The 16,807-nt window shown below is 45.7% G+C and overlaps 3 protein-coding genes across 11 annotated transcripts in view; 1 reads left to right on the top strand and 2 right to left on the bottom strand.

Moving 5' to 3' along the window:
* Window positions 1-528: 528 nt before the first annotated feature.
* c5ar1 (complement C5a receptor 1) lies at window positions 529-1,708 on the top strand. The gene has a single exon (XM_068585484.1). It carries the CDS (start codon window positions 535-537, stop codon window positions 1,576-1,578), a length of 1,044 nt encoding a protein of 347 aa, XP_068441585.1. The 5' UTR covers window positions 529-534; the 3' UTR covers window positions 1,579-1,708.
* A 682-nt stretch (window positions 1,709-2,390) lies between these two features.
* Window positions 2,391-12,331, bottom strand: LOC137790776 (dapper homolog 3). The gene is made up of 4 exons (XM_068585291.1): window positions 12,101-12,331; window positions 6,175-6,307; window positions 5,718-5,828; window positions 2,391-5,135 (listed from the first exon to the last, which is right to left on the bottom strand). The coding sequence occupies exons 1-4, from the start codon at window positions 12,329-12,331 to the stop codon at window positions 3,604-3,606; spliced, it is 2,007 nt and encodes a 668-aa protein (XP_068441392.1). The 3' UTR covers window positions 2,391-3,603.
* Window positions 12,332-13,845: 1,514 nt separating this feature from the next.
* Window positions 13,846-16,807, bottom strand: part of gramd1bb (GRAM domain containing 1Bb) — a 95,675-nt gene continuing 92,713 nt past the window's right edge. For all 9 annotated transcript variants that reach the window (XM_068585870.1, XM_068585872.1, XM_068585871.1 and 6 more), the window contains one exon: window positions 13,846-16,807. This exon is cut by the window's right edge and continues 1,688 nt beyond it. The gene's annotated coding sequence lies outside the window, so the exon portion shown is untranslated.

Below are 16,807 nucleotides of genomic sequence, written 5' to 3'. Positions count from 1 at the left end.
AATAGATAAGACATAAAGATACATACAAAAAGCATAAATAAACACAAATAATAATATGTTTTGTTTAAATTCAACTGTTTCCAAAGATGATGTTAATATTTCTCTCTCTCTCTCTCTCTCTCTCTCTCTCTCTCTCTCTCTCTCTCTCTCTCTCTCTCTCTCTCTCTCTCTCTCTCTCTCTCTGTGTGCGTGCGTGCGTGTGTGTGTGTGTGTGTGTGTATGACTGAGTGTATAAAACCCCTTTCATAACTTCCTTTTAACAGTAAAGCTGCAACAAGCCACTGACGCTGTAAGTTGAATTTGTTTTAAACGTTTTATTGTAACTATATTTTACATATTTATAAGATTATTCAACTAATTCATCACCTGTGATTGACCTATCTATAGCGCTATACCATAATTAGGAAGGTTCATATTTGTTTTACAGTTACCATTTGTCACAAACCAAATTCAATCCGGTCCTTCTATTTATAAAAATGTTATCGTAGTGTTTGACAATTTTTTTTTTCTTTCCATTTACAGCTTCAACCAGCCATGGCTAACTCTGAAGACGGTGACTGGTTCAATTACACCAATGATTACGATGAATACAAAATGCCCGATTTTGGCACTTTGACGCCTCAGATTCAGCCGATCCAGATCGCGTCTCTGGTCTTGTACGGCCTGGTGTTCCTGCTCGGCGTCCCCGGTAATGCGGTGGTGGTGTGGGTGACGGGGTTCTGCATGCCCCGCTCCGTCACCTCCCTCTGGTTCCTCAACCTCGCGCTGGCCGACCTCCTGTGCTGCCTCTCCCTCCCTCTGCTCATGGTCCCCCTGGCCCATGACGACCACTGGCACTTCGGGCCTGAGGCCTGCACAGTAATCAAAAGCCTGTTCCACCTGCTGATGTACTGCAGCGTCCTGCAGCTGGTTGTGATCAGCGTGGATCGCTGGATGCTGGTCAGCAGACCCGTCTGGTGTCAGAACAACAGGCGCCCGAAGAGGGCGGTCTGCGTCTGCGTGGCCGTCTGGTGCGTGGCCCTGGTGGGCAGCATCCCCCAGTTTGTCTACACCAAGGAGATCGAAAGAGGCGAAGACAAGCGAGAGTGCGTGACGGTGTACACTTCCCGCAGTGCCTGGCTCGTCACATCCTACCGCTTCCTGGTGGGATTCATCATCCCTTTCGTGGTGATCGTGCTCTGTCACCTGGTGGTGTATAACAGGGCAGAGGGCGGGATGTCCAGAGGTCGGGCCCGCTCCAAGCGCACACTGCGCGTCATCCTCGGCGTGGTGCTGAGCTTCTTCCTGTGCTGGCTCCCACTGCACATTGTGGACTTCGTCGTATTGACGGTCCCTCGGAGTTCCCCCCACAGTCCCAGCGTTTACCTGGCACAGGTTTTAACGCTGTGCTTGGCTTATTTCAACAGTTGCCTCAACCCGCTGCTCTATGTGTGTTTGGGCCAGGGCTTCAAGAAGAGCATGAGCCGCTCAGTGCGCAACTTGCTGCACTTCATCAGCGAGGACCCTTCGATCAAGATGAGCGTCGCTAACAACGACACCAAGAGCTCGAGCAATGGGAAGGATACCACTAAAATCTGATGCTGTGTTGACTTTGATGCGCTGTTGCAACCTCCCTGCGGTGCTGAACGTGGGCATCCTAACCACTGGGTTAAATAATCTGTCTGTGTTTAGAATTCACTTTCACAAAAAAAAAAAAGCCCTGCATTGTAAGAACAAACTTTAACATTGTAACTTGTGAGTAGCCCAACGCTGCGGTTTTACAAGCTATAATGAGAAGGCGTGTTGGTGATACAGTTCAATGAAATGCAAAGATGTTATCACGACTGCCTCAAAATTGCAAATCAGGAAGTGTTTGTCTATATTTCCTGTGAGCACTCATGTCTTACACAACAAGAAAAACTTCCCATTTGTGCTCATATACACAAGGATGACCTCAGACTGTGTTTAGAGGCGTTTTCAATTATGATGCGTTTATAAATTATCAGATTTTTTGTTGTTGCTTTTTGTTTGTTATAATTCAAGGTTGTCGTTCTCATTAATTCATAAATTGTTCTTGTGATACTTACTTTGAAGACACAGTCATGTACTCCTGTGTAACAGTAGCCTACCATGCATGCATCGACCACAAGAGGGAGCTACACTCTAAAGCTCTGGTGCTGAATGGCTGATGTGCATAATGTAGCCCCTGAGAAGAGAACCAGACCTGAGTTATTTTTATTTTTTTACCACTTTCCTACTGCATATTGATGTTAATTTTATGATGTTTTAAATGGATTGTGTAGTGCCAAGGCGATTACAGAATAAACCAAACAATAAAAACGTGTTAAACTACCAAAACCAAGAGAAAAAAAGCCTTTATTTACAAACTACATTCATCCAAACAAGGCCACGTGATGGTATATACAGAAACACACATATTTACAAGAGTGTCCAATTCTGTGTCCCTAAGTTTCAATTAATATGTGTGCACTTGTACGTACTGTATGTGCATGCATGCATATACACCGGCCCCTTACTATGGCCTCTACTAAAACCCATTTCTTACTCACAGACCTGTTGAAGCTCATTGATCCCTGTAGGACATGTTTACAAAGGGGCGTGGCTGAGTACCTGTGAACAATATGAATATTCCCAGCTCAGAGATTGACAATCAGAACATCCATTTTTAAAACTGTTGAAGAACCAAATGTAAACAGATTTGGACTATTACACACTTGTTCACGCCTGCCTTTTTCTCTGGAGGATGCAAGCTCACTGCGAGCCTCTAAACTCAGGTTTTACTACACACTAAGTAATGCTTTTAGTAGTGCTCAATTTCATGGGTCTGTAGTTTCAGAATGATAACCTAATAATTCCCGGAAAGAACTATCTGGTACTGATTTGTGGGGAAATAGAGTGTTCAAATGCTTTTCTGCATTGCAGAGAAAGTCAGATTTTGAGCATGAACTTTCCAATAATTAATGCAAATTCTATTAATAATGTTAATAATGAATCATTTTGCAGTTCTTTTTCAGGAAACGTCCAAGAAAATGAGAGGAAAATTGTGGACCGGTTAAATATTTGAATTTACCCACATAAAAAAACATTGAGAAAAACATACGTCTATGTCATTTCTCGAGCTTTGGTGTTTCACAAGACTTGAAGCTTTTGACTACGTACCTATTAGTTGTGTGAGCTTGCATTTGGCCAAGTCTACACTGTAGGAATGAATTCATCTGATGAATGACCTAAAAGGCCAACAGACATCAAGACTAACCAAGTGGCAGCATATTCAGTCACTTCAGTGTGGTCCATGTCAACACAGTGTAACTATACGTCACACCAATTATCATCCATTAGAGCAGGATGGAGCCCATTAGTCTAGAATCTGATGGATGTCAACTACAAGATAAATTCAACCAGATGATCTCCAGCAGATCTTTAATCATGCCCATTAATGTAAATGTCTCTCACTACAATACTGAAATTAGAGGTAGGTAGTGTGTCAAAACTGGATTGGTTAGTTCACAAATGATCGGTGACCAACAGTAGCAGCCACAGTGTTGCTCTGACAACGGCTTTATAACACAGTAGAAAGGTTTATGGGTTTAAAACAGCATGTCCTCATACAGTAGTCATGACTTTGAGGGAGCCTGAGCGGAATCGGAGGATCTTCTTTTTGAGAGCATGGGAGGCTTTGATCTTGACAAAGGCTTTTGGCTGAGAGGGGGCGTTGGCAGCTGCCTGTGGTGAAGGTGAGGATGAGGAGGAGGTAGAAGCAAGGCGTGGTGGCAGCTGCTGGGGCCACACGAGCCCCCCGCTCTCATCCGAGTCACTGGACAGCGAGCTGGAGGCCGGGGAATACACCTCGCTCATGCTGGACTCGGACTCGGCCGGGGCGGCGCCGGCACGAGCGCCGGCGGCGCCAGCGTAGCCCTCCTCTCCGTGACAGAGAGGGGCTCTCTCCTGGAAGTCGGGGTGCCAGCGCTGGGCGTGCTGCTGGTGGTGGTAGTTCTGCTGTTGGGTATGGGGACAAGGCTGACCGTGGCGAACTTTTCGCGGCGGTCGTCGATGTGACTGGCCCGCCGCGGTCTCCCCTTCGTCCTGGCTGAGCTCCAGGTTGGAGCACCAACGTCGGCTCCCGTTGTCGCCGTTGTGGCCCGCCTGCTGGCCAGCGACTTGGCCTTGGTTCTGAGCAACATCCCCTCGGCCTTGGTGCCTCTCGGTGGTGCTGTAACGGCGCTCAGGCAACACCCGCTGGCCCAGGAGGCTGTTTTCAGACTGGGATCGACTGGTTTTACTGCTCGATTTCTTGGCTCTCGGTCGCTCGTTGTGGCTCTTCTTAGAAGTTCTGGACTTAGGGTGCTCGGGAGAGGTGACAACACGGTTGGACTTAGACTGGGCTTGCTCTGGGTTGTAGTGTCTGGGGGAGCGCAAAGGGGCGTGGCAGGCGTGCCCAGGGATATACTGAGCACTTACTAAATTTTGTTTGGGAAGAATAGGGAGTTGTGGATGAAAGTAATGCTGGGGGGATGGGGGTTCACAATAAAGGTCAAGAGCCCCAACACCACAGTTGGGGTCCAGGGAGGGCAGAGGTGACTGTAGCCTCTCGGCCAGGGAGTGTGGCCTGGACTGGGGGTAGGGCAGGGCGAGATAACAGTCCTCCTCCAAAGATGGGGCCTCTCCTCCACGGGCCTCCCCCTCCTGCAGGTCACAACCCCAGCCCTGGCCCTTAGGGTTTGCTGAAAGGTCACCGTGGGGCTGGAAGTGGGGGTCAGGAAAGTGTTGCTCTGCGGTAAGAGAAGGAGTTCTCCTCTGTAGGGAGCCGTGTCCGGAGGCAACGCAGTACGGGGGGTCGGGGCTCAGGGTGGTGCGAGGCTGACAGGGCCGTGGGGCGAGGGTATGGCGCTGGATGAGACTGAGGATGTAACTCTCTACCCTGAAAGCCTGCTGGTAGTCCTGCTCTGTGACATGATCCTCTGACGCCTGTTGCTGCCAGGCTTGGCCGGCTCCGCTGGTGTCCCACTGCCAGTACTCCCCCGCTGCGCCTTCCTCGGCGATGCCCTCCAGAGGAGGGTAAGGGGCGGAGAAAGAGCGGGGGAGGGTGCCGCGTAGGACTGGCACATCCGTTTCTCCATTCATTATCAGGGGGTCCCCTAATAACAGAAAATATTATAGTTGTAGGTCAGGGTGCAGGGACGTAATTATTACACCAAAAACAAAGAAGATAATCTGTAAATTAGACATAATATTGTATGATAGTGTATGATGCAGAAACTTCACTTCAGAATGCAGTGTCGTTAATCTAAAAGGGCTCAATGCTTTGTTTCACATCTAACCTTAGGGCCGGTTTTAAACATGTTTTAATTTAAATGACTATTAAATCTTATAAAACTGTGTTATATGCATCTCTCTCTGGTGGTTACAGCTTGTTCTTTCCACCTGATCACCGTACATCCTTCACACAACCTCTACGACAGCAATGACATTTATGTTTTTTTTTTTTCTATCAATGGATTATTTGAAGACAATAGATACCAAAGAAGGATAACACATCTGCCATCTTCTCTTGATGTGAGAAAAAGGAGAATAAGAGATGAATACACGCTCTGATTCAAACGGTTGATCATGCAAAAATGACACAAAAGAATCAGTGTCGCTTCACTTACGCATAGAACTAGAATATTTTATGTGTATTTGTGTACCGCGGTCTTTCCACATGTGCTTCTTTTTCTTACCCACAGACTTTGGCCTGTCGTTGGTGTAAGCCCAGGGGGAGGCTGCCTCTGTGGGCTCAGTGGAGCAGGATCTCCCTTTAGGCGATTGACCCTCACTCGACTCATAGAAACCTAGGAAATACAATTAGAGAAAGAGAGAAGGGATGACTATCCCCTTTCTTATACTTCACTGATTCTAGTTCTCTAACAATATGCTCCTTGATGCAGGCAGTGTCTCAACATATTTCACAAATATGCCACAACACTAAATTACAAGCAACTGGAGTACGAACGAACAATAAGAGCAGAAATAACAAGCTCATTAAAAGCGTATTTCAAAATGCGAAGAGACAAAGATACACGAGTCTCCTTCCACTTGGTGGCTTTATTGAAAGCCGAAAGAGCTCATTTAGTAAGCTGTTAACTCCATGCATGGAAGAGCTGTGATAACAGAAGAGGTTTAAAACTGTGGACGTACCAGAACTCGGCCGACTGTCGCCTGCGTCTCCTTGGGCGCCATCATGGCAGCCGTCGTCCGTGTCGATCCTCAGCTCTCCCACCTGCTGTTCCAGCGCCTGCATCAGGCCCCATGGGGAACTCTGAAGGGCACTCTGAAACACAAACACACACGGAGGCTGTTTTCATGCTGTCTGTGTTGGATTGCTCTGTTGAGAAGTCATTTTTAATTGGACAGTGAGAGGAAACAAAAAAGCAAGAAGTTCCTCGCAATAAAATTACTGCGTTGCATCCTTCGCTGTAAACTCCACACACTGCATTTCAATCTGATTAAAGGAAGATGTTTATTGTGATTGTGGTGTTTGTACAATTACAATGACCCAAATGAGCCAAAACACAAAATGCCACAACTCAGACGTAGATTCTACTTGGCAAGTTACTAAAATACATCCGTGGTCACAATTCTGCATCCATATCTGACACTCTCTTCCAGCAAAGCAGTGATTCAGAACATGAATAATTCAAGGTCTGTAAAGGGTAGGGGGAGGTCTTCCATGATCGCACACACCCACACCCACCCACAACCACACCCACACACACACAATCCATATATGCAGATAGAAGTGCTTACTCATACTGCTAACGTAGACAGAGAGAAAAAAAAGCATAATTTATAGAAAGAAACACCACACACATATATACACACACCCACACCCACACAACCCCCCCCCCCACACACACACTGGACAGTGAAATCTGACATGCTTGTTCAGCCAGCCAGACGATTTTCGCCGGTCACGTGTCAGCATCATCTGACACACGTCATGCTTGTCCACATGGATTGGACACACACACACACACACACACACACACACACACACACACACACACACACACACACACACACACACACACACACACACAGACACACACACAGACACACACACAGACATTTCCTGAAGACTTACTCTTACCATAATCGCTACCAGCCCAGACCTGACCCTTTATCTTCCTTTTGTCCCACTTTGTCACCGAAAGGAAGCTAAGACCTCACAATGTCACTACGTCAGCAAATTGCTGTCCCCACAAGATGGGTAAAACACACACACACACACACTTCATTTTCTTGGGGATGATACCGTTGACACTCGAGGCTCATTAGGAGACTTCATTACCAGAAGATTGAGCATGTCCTTGTCACAAGGTGACACTTTTTACATTACAAACCTGCTGTGATGGAGCACCTGTCAGACTACTGCTACAGTCCTCTGCACTCCCTGAGCACTGGTTTTGTACATTTGTGTGTCTGTCTCAATACAAGGTTGCATAGAGAAATTAAATTAAAACCCTATGGTGTGCATATGTGCAAAACAGCTGTTGAGAAATGATCAAAAAGCAGAGTTTGTCACAGAGAGCCGGGAGCAACGACGGTCTATCAGTCAGCCCACCACTTTGGTCCAGGATGAAATATCTTAATTACTGTGTGATGAATTTTCATGAATGAAAAATTAAATAATTCATGCTGCCCACAGGATAAAGTCTACTGAGCACGGTAACCCCTTAACCTTTCCTCTGATGCCACCATGAGGTTAATATTTAGTTTTTGTGACATCAACCAATTAAAGGAGGAAACATCCATCACGTCTGTGTCAATGTGACTTATTTTAAGAATATATTAAACAAGAAGAAGAAGAAGAAGAAGAAGAAGAGTCTCAATAACTATTAGATGGATGGTCGACCTTTCCCCCCATGAGGGCAATATTTTAGTTCTTTAGAGACTTGTCGAAAACCTTTGGATAGATTGATGATGTCATTTGGCACAAACATTCCCGTTCCCGTGAGGGTCGACTGTAATCACTTTAGTGAACCGTCAGCCCTTCCTGTAGTGCCATCATCAGATCAATATTTGCACTTGTCCAATACTGTGGATTCTGACCAAATACTTACAAAGCTTGTTTTCAACGTTAATTAGAAAACGTTAACACACTGAACGAAGATGATGCGCATGGTGAAAATCATATTAGCGCTTAGCTCAGAGAGCCACTGCGCCTCCTCTCAGAGCTGCTAGCTTATCCGTAGACTCTTGTTCATTAAATGTCACATTTCTGGACCAGATACCATTTACATAACTCCCCAACCTCCTTCATAGCTCAAAGTTGAACACAAAGCATGTGCTTGTCTCTCGGTGCATGAGTTATCTCCTCCAAACTGTAATTCATCAGGAGAAAGCAAAATCCCAGACTACAGGAAGCGAGTCTGCAGTGATCTTTTGGTTTGTGCGCCAATGGCTGTTTGAGCTTGGGTTCTTTTGTCCTGCAGACAAGATGCGGTCACAACACAAACGCCGCTGAGGGGCAATTGACCCAAGCTAACCTATGCTACCCACACAACCTCTTCACCCCAAACACTGTCATTTCTTTTGTCTCAACAAGAGTGCTTATTGTCTTACTATAAACAAAGCATTAGCATCCCTCCGTCAATATGGTTTTGTGTGACAGAAACGAAGAGTGGGGAGCTTTGTTTTAGCTACTGGTGTGGCGTCGAGAAGTAGCTGGGAGGAGGGGAGACCATTGGAAATCCATTTAATCAATGATGCTAATTTACATAAGCGATTGCTTGCTGCCTCTTTGTGGAGCATGCCCACGAGCGCACGCGCCATGGAGCTGGCTATTAAATTATAATGCCGCAGAAAGCAAACAAACCGAGGGCCGAGGAGTGTGGATGAACAAACCAGCCGAACACAATACAACATGTAGTCTTGGGTTCATACTGTCGTGGGGACCATTTTGCAAGCAGCGCTTTTGATTGCACTCCATTATTAATGGTCTCACACTGGCTCCTTGACACTCTGCACGCTGTATCATTACTCTTTTACTGCATCCCCTGCTCCAGGCTGGTGGGGGGATGGGGGAGACAGAGGACGCGGTGCAGACAGACTCACCTAGCAGGAAGATGTTACACGCTGGCTGTACAGCACATCAGGACCACCTGCTCCCTCCCTGAAAGAAATACTGACCAGCTGCGGCAGGTGAATCCAGGACGATGTAATCTAAGATTATTGGCTGATTTCCCAGGATTCATCTTCGGCTACAGGGGTGTGTCGAGGAAAAGTGACAGACCGTTTGACACAAGAATCCGGAGGCCAAGGAGAAAACCAGTGGGTAGAGACGTCGCAATTATGCCTTCCAAGAAGAAAAAAAGGCTTAATGTGGACTCTGGCCGTTGAAAATAAGGTTTTAATCTGTAGAATAGACCTCTAAGGAATCACCGGTTGAAGGGGTTTGAAACGGCAATGCCAGCCCAGGATATAAAAGTGCATGGAACAGAACACACGAGGCCTAGAGCAGCACTGCTGGACCCTCTATAATTGAAGCAATGTTGTGACTGGCTCCATACAGAGAAGGCTGTGGGAGGCTGGAGACACACACACACACACACACGCACGCACACACACACACGCACACACTAGACACCATGCCGCCTGTACCGCTGCTTGGCTAAACTACTGACCCCTCCTTTCTTCAAATAGACACACACCTTATAAATGCTTTATGTTAATATGGTGATTGAATTTGAACGATGAATTCTAATTTGACAGAGGTGCACCCAGTGTGTACACAGGCGCAGTGAGTGAATGGCATCCATTATTAGCATGCCCCGACGCCGTCCTACGTGCACCGGGGCTTGCGGGCAGGGCGGCAGGGTGGGCTGGCTGTGAATGGGGTCTCTTCAGAGACTTGGACCAGGCTGCTGGTGTGTGGCACCAGCTCAGAGTCCACCTCGTGCTATGTCTGTAAACATAATGTTGGCACATGTGGATGTGTATATTTGTGCACATGCATTTTCAGAAACTCGCCTGATTGCAAATCAGTGCAAGTGTGTCCAAATTAGACTAAATAAGACACAGACATTTGGGTTCCTCTTTTGTCTGTGTGTGCCACCACAAAGCGGAAGAAAAGCATCCAGTGATCCACACGAGTGATCGGCCTCCGCTGAGTAGAAGAACCACTCGATGGTCTCACTAATGATGTGCACACACACACACACACACATGTACACACACAACCAAAGCAAAACACACTGCAGCCGCACGCCCAAAAATCCTGCACATGGGGGAAAGTACACACAAGATGAAATAAAACTGCAGATCAATCGAGGTTTCTAAAACAAATCAAACGCTCCTCCACACAGATGTATGTGTGTCACACACTCATACACAATTCATGCATTCTCTTCCACTCTCTGCCAGCAGTAGCTGAGAGGGAGGTCAGAGCTTCATGCTTTCCCAGCTGCTGTCTGGCGTCCCTCAGCTGTCAACACCACACACTGTATCCAGGAGCAAAGGCCTCTCGGCCCCGTCTGGGCCCACATTCATGTGCAAGTCATCCACGCGCACGCGCACGCGCGCCAGGCCCCACGGGTCTGTTGTTTCCGAACAGCGCATTTTGGAGACTTTAACCTACATGGGAGATGAGATTGGGGATTTGGCTTGGACGCAGATGGTGACCTGAAGACTTAATTTGTGACTTCAATAAGAGTGACAGGAGAAAAACGGGGTTTTCTCCGAGGAGTACCCCGTGTAATTACTCTCACGCGTGGGTGAACACAGCAGTTAATAAACATCGATTCGCAGACGCGGAAAATGAAAACGTGAACATTACGCAGCCATGTGCGTCGCTCCTTCGCTGGTTTTGGAGATGTGCTGCCTCCCGTCACTCAGTGTGCGGACGAGACGCCGGGCTGAAATGTGCTGACAGCTCCACCAACACCGAGGGAGAAGAAGGGGGGGTGAAGTCACAAGAGTGGTGCGTGCGCGCGCTGCTAAGACCTGACCCGAATACATCTCTCAGATTGGTTCATACCATGAACGTAATCTTCTGTTTTTCCATTGGAATGATGGAAACCAGTCCACACGAGCTCACATGAGTAATCATTGAGGCCAAATAAACCACAGGGCTCATATATCATATCATGCCATACACCCAGAGCCTGATCCTCTCACTGGGGCCTCGGTCGCCATCATTAGTATTCTGCTCCATATGCGTCTATTGTTAGACCCCCGGCAGAGGAGCAGGAGGGAGGAGAGAAGGAGGTGTGAAGAGGAGGCGGCTGATTTAATTTCTTTTTCACCCTTCTTTAATAATGGCTCCCTATTGTAGCAATGTTGAGACAGCGGGCTGCGCGAGAGCAGAAACACACAGAGCCCCTCAAAAGGGAATTAAGCAGCATAACGATGAATTCAATTAAACACAGACTGTAAAACAACAACAACAAAACCACATTATTTACAGTGCCGGGTTCAGTGGTGCGTGAAACTTTCTGTAGGAGATGGTGATGCTGTCACTCAAAGTTGCATTGTCTTGGTTAACCCAGTTGTTCTTAATTTTATTCTCATGTTATTCCTGGGAACATATATTGGGCAACTTCGCTCGAGCTCGACGTGAGAAAAAGCCAACTCATCAATTATTTGGAAGATGCGTATGACTTAAAAATAACAGCAACATACAAGCGGGATGTATAATTAATCCCTTTATGATCCGCAGAAGCACAAATAAGAGCTTGTTAAGCAGTAAAAGCTACAAAAGTCCATGATGAGGGAACAATGGGCTATTAAAAAGTCGGTCTGGGCTACAAACGGCGGGCGCTCCACCCCCTGATTTCGTTACCCACAGGCATAAATCTCAGCCCGAAGCAGACACGCATTACATCCTTTCAAATAGAGGGCCTATTAATCAAGTTGAGTAACTTTTCCCCGCAGATAGAGGTCACCTCGACACAAAAGGCGCAGCCCAGACCAAGAGTCCATGTGACGGTCAAGCGGATTGCAGTCATTCGAGCTGGAAAAGCTGGATATCCCAAAACTATGTGGGACTTTTTGGATAAAGGGGTGGGGTGATGCGAGTCCGCCGGACTCCAAACATGCAGCAAAAGACACTCAAACTTCTTACCAGCTGGCGCCTCAGTGTCAAGTTTTCCTGGCCCCAGCTGCTGAAGCACGCCAGCTCTCCTCTGGAGCGGTCCTGGAGCAGCGGGTCCCCGAGAGCCAGCGCCCCCAGCACCAGACACTCCTGCCGCTGCTTGCGCAGCTCCAGCTCGCACAGCCCGGCCAGACTCGCCTCCAGGCGCTCCTTGGTCCGACTGCGCTCCACAGTCACCGGGAACGAGAAAGCGCGATGCATGGCCCCCAAGATCCCAGACTTTTATGCACAATAAAGGCAAATTCCACACCCCCCCCCCGCCCCGAAACCCCCCCACCCACACTTGTTTAGTGCTCTCTAATTGGCCCAGATTTACGAGGGCATTCGCTGGCTATAAAGCGCCATGCTGCATCCCAATACCTTGTGGTAGTATGGCAGCTCCGGAGCTATACATTTTTCCTCTTTTCGCAGCTGTCAAAACGCAGCGCGGAGCCCCGCCCTCTGCGAGCAGCCACGGAGGGTTGAGGAGGGAGTCATCCGCCCCTTCTCCACGAACACAACCTCGGACTTCATTGGTCGCGAGAGCCTGTGGGATTGCTGCGCGTGACGTTGTCCCATCCCCCTTGATTCATGACGGCGACCTCACCCCGCTCCCCTCTCCCCGTGCTGGTCTGGGCCTAATGGGCTGCTTGAGGGGACGGCTATTTATGGGAGTGGAGCGCGAGTCTGCGATGTTAGTATCCTGAAAACGACTTAAAGCCACAACGTAGCAATACATGAAACATGAATCGGATTGATGAGGTGGTGAAAGAAGACGAGACAATGGACGGCAATAACCGTTGTGTGTACACATAGAGATGCTGGGAAATGAAACGCGGTGTATGGGTTAACGGGACGTCCCTGTGCTCCTGTGCGTTGGGCTTGTAGTAAATAGTATGTTCTCCATCTCCAATTAGGAATTAAGTTATCAATCCGTCTCCGTCTCGCTGCCTTCAGGATGCTGCGGAATGTTGAACACTTTCATGTTTTTGAAAAAAAAAAGAGGAAAACAATACATCTTGTTTTGGATTTTGAAGTCAGTGACGTTCATATTTCATGTTACTGTGCCCCTCGAAGAATTAGCATCTGAGATGTTCTCTCCAAGACAAAGACCAAAGCCTTATAACTTAGGCATTTTCTACATTAACATTATCACAACAAATTAACATTTTGTTGTGGTGTCATCTCCATAAGGGAAATAAACACAACACAATTTTAATTTTGTATACAAACATCACAGTTATTTTAGACTCCTGCTCTTTAGGTTCGACAACTGGCATCTTAGTTTTCTCCAGCGTTCACTGGCTGCCTCTGTACAACAGAGATGCTGATAATTAAATGGAGATTTAGGCCACAGTAATGAAAGGGAGACAACAGGGGGCCCATAGAAACACAACACACTGCTGTGGAGCTGCTGTGGATGCACAGTAATAGTTACGGTATAGGAGCGGCACCCAAAATAACAACGCTTTCAATAGCGTACATCAATATTTTAAAGTCTTTTGATTTTATTTTTTGTATTTTAAAGTGCAGTGTAAGAGATAAATATTTCATCTGGATGCCTCCTGCAATCTTTCTCTGGCAAGTCTCCTGAGGTCAAACACACTGTTGTTAAGGATAACAACTAGAAATATGTTACTCTGGAAAAAAGAAATTATGAAATGAGTGGGATTTGTCAAAAAAAGGTATAATAAAAAAAAATCTCCAAAAAATTCCAACAACATTTGTATATTATATATATATTTTTTATTCATACTCCCAATCTCTACTTCACATGAACCAGAAAGCCACTTTTATCTTCAGTCTCTATGAGGCAAAGTCATCAGCAAGTCAAAACCATACGCGCAGCGCAGGTTGGATTCTTTTGTCAGTGTGTGTGTGTGTGTGTGCACACTGCAGATATACACAACATATACTTACAGTATATTCATCTCATGTAGAAATTTCACTAAAAGTCTCTCTAGAGATCAGAACATTTTCTAAAAAAAAAACAAAAAACAAAAAAAAACATACAGTAGAATTCTTTTTGAACAGAACTACACCAGTACATATTTTTTTTCAAGACACACTCGAAGAGGAGCATTTGCTAGGAGTTTGATCAGTGGTCATTTTTAGCAGGTTGGCGTGTGATTCCTATGGTGGAGTGTTAACCAATGCCGTCGGCTATAGCGCCGTGTCGTATGGGTGGCACCAATGTCTCGCCGCCTGCGTGCCAAGCGAGGCCGATGCCAATTAATACAGTCAATGAAGCGCACAATTCACTTAGTCAAAACACGGTGGCATCCAGAACTCTCAGGTCACCTTGGGTCCACAGCTGTGCAGCAATAGCAATCATACAATCATTCGTGTAACACAGATAGCTGTGAAGACAGGTGTTGCCTGTGAGAGGTTGTAGCTCAGACTAATTAAAGTCAAATTGGTTGCATCTAATAAGAAACACAGAGCTTTCAAGGAAACCATGAAGGTGAACAAAATATAGAATTTGCATAATCGCGACGATTGAAGAAAATTAAATTCCTCTCTGCTGCGACGGTTCCTCGGAGGCTCGAGAGAAGATCTAATTTGGACTGAGGAGGATGTGCGTTTTACGGCAGTTCAATATTAAAACGTGTCGGCCCATATAAGCAATTTCCCTCCGCTTTGACAGTGAAGTAAACAATCCAGCATCCCAAGATTGAAATCAAGTCAATAAAACCAGAAATGGGGAGCACAACCAACTTCATCAAGTATATATATACCATGTCTCGATCAAAACCGTATATGAGAAGATTTGCCATTTTGAAAACCAAAACCAAATGTAATTCAAGCATCTGGAAAAATAAGAAAAATAAAAAATCCATTTCATAATACACTTGAAAAACAAACACTTTAAAGCATTTCAATCACACTTTCATATATATATATATATTTTTCTGTACCTTCACGTAACATGAAGCATAGCTTCAATATAATCTTTCAGTGTCATCAGGGTTGTGAAAGTGATTTCTATAAAACAGAAAACATTTCCACTCACATTCAGGGCTTAAGGTTCCCAAGAGTTATCAATACTCGGTGCCATCTTCAAATGTAATAGTCACACACACACGGCAGGGGTCCAGTGTTGAAGCTTTTCTGCTGCTCTCATTAAGTCAGTCAGTAACACGCCATGCAGGCACACAGTAAAGATACAATTCCCTCATATAGATCACTCATTTTGCCATGCACTGAAAGAGACAACAAAGTGTGTCAGCCTTATATCGGCCTTTGGGACGTGACATTGAAAGAGATTTGCGTGCTGTATAGAATTACGCACAACTATTCTAGTTGGGCAGAAGTAATTTGTGAGCAGTGACAAACCGGCAGCTTTAAAATCAAGCCAGACTTTCTAATGAGTTTGGAAGTCAAATCCCAGTGTGATTGTCAAATTAACAACAAGAAAAACACCACAGAAAGTTTCTTCAGCCCTGTAACCACCTCCCTCCTAAATGGCTGCCATTTATTTCTGTCATTCTTTACCTGAAAAGGCCTTAAAGTGCTTCACTTTCGCTCTCTTTTTTTGTTTTGTGTTTTTAACACAAGGACATTTTTCTTATTTGGAAGTGTTTTCACCACTAAAGTCTATCGGCGGTCTGTGTTGACCAACACTTAGGAGATGCTCTTTGCCGCACCAAACCCAGTTAAAACAACACCATCATTCGTTCCACTTCTTTCTTTTTGGTTCAATTGAGTTGCGTAAAGTTCATTTTCATGCTTCCAAGACAGACACTTGAAATAGAAGAAGGGGGAGTATAATGTGGGATGAAGTAGGTGCTTTTATAGGATTAGTCTTATAGTTTGGGAAAAAAACACTTATTAGCTTTTTTTGCCGAGAGTTAAATGAGAAGATTGATACCACTCTGTACCCTAAGTCAGCCGTTAGCTAAACTAACTGGCGTTTAGACAAGCTAACTTGCGGTTAGACAGTAGAGCCATTAGATGGTCAGAAGAGCATAAACATCGGAAAAAGGGGAAACAGCTAGCCTGGCTAGTCTGTACCGTAACTCAGCGGTTAGCTAAGCTAACTGGCGGTTAGACAGTATAGCCATTAGATGGTTAGCTTCGCATAAACAATGGAAAAAAGGGGAAAACAGCTAGCCTGGCTAGTCTGTACCCTAACTCAGTGGTTAGCTAAGCTAACTGACGGTTAGACAGTAGAGCTATTAGATGGTTTGCTTAGCAAAAACAATTGAAAAAATAGGAAACAGTTAGCTTGGTTAGTCTGTACCCTAACTTAGCGTTTAGCTAGACTAACTGGCGGTTAGACAGTGGAGCCAAGAAATGGTTAGCTTAGCATAAAGACTGGTGGAAACAGACGGAAGCTGCTCGCTCAGCTAAGCTAACAGGCTTCTGGCTGCATCTCCACATTTAGCATCCAGACATGAGAGTGGTATCAATCTTCACCAAACCTTTGGCAAGAAAGTGAATTTGCAAACTTAAAAACTATCACGTTCAGGAAAGGAGTTGTCAAGCCAGTAATGTGGTGACGGGAACAAATAGTTGCTCATAGAGGGCAAATGAAGGGTTCATCTCCAAAATGTTAAATATCCATTTACAAGAAAAAATAATCAAGTTCGTTTTCAAATTTTGGGTGATCAATTCCATCTTCTTTTTGTAAACCGTAGATTTAAGCTACTTACTATGTGTCAAACACTGACATGAATTGTCTAAGCGATCCATCAT

The sequence above is a fragment of the Clinocottus analis genome, unplaced genomic scaffold (assembly GCF_023055335.1).
Source record: "Clinocottus analis isolate CAN_PGR_092001 unplaced genomic scaffold, fCliAna1.0.p SCAF_2, whole genome shotgun sequence".
Taxonomy (NCBI): Eukaryota; Metazoa; Chordata; class Actinopteri; order Perciformes; family Cottidae; genus Clinocottus; species Clinocottus analis.
This window is presented reverse-complemented; position numbering and strand designations above follow the sequence as displayed.

Bases quoted from the DNA above. Each gene is read 5' to 3' on its own strand.
- c5ar1 (XM_068585484.1), top strand. From the start codon at position 535: ATGGCTAACTCTGAAGACGGTGACTGGTTCAATTACACCAATGATTAC.
- LOC137790776 (XM_068585291.1), bottom strand. From the start codon at position 12,331: ATGCATCGCGCTTTCTCGTTCCCGGTGACTGTGGAGCGCAGTCGGACC. The intron at 5,829-6,174 runs GTACGTCCACAG...TGTATTTCCTAG, and splicing joins CGACAGTCGGCCGAGTTCTG to GTTTCTATGAGTCGAGTGAG. The intron at 5,136-5,717 runs GTAAGAAAAAGA...TTCTGTTATTAG, and splicing joins CGACAGGCCAAAGTCTGTGG to GGGACCCCCTGATAATGAAT.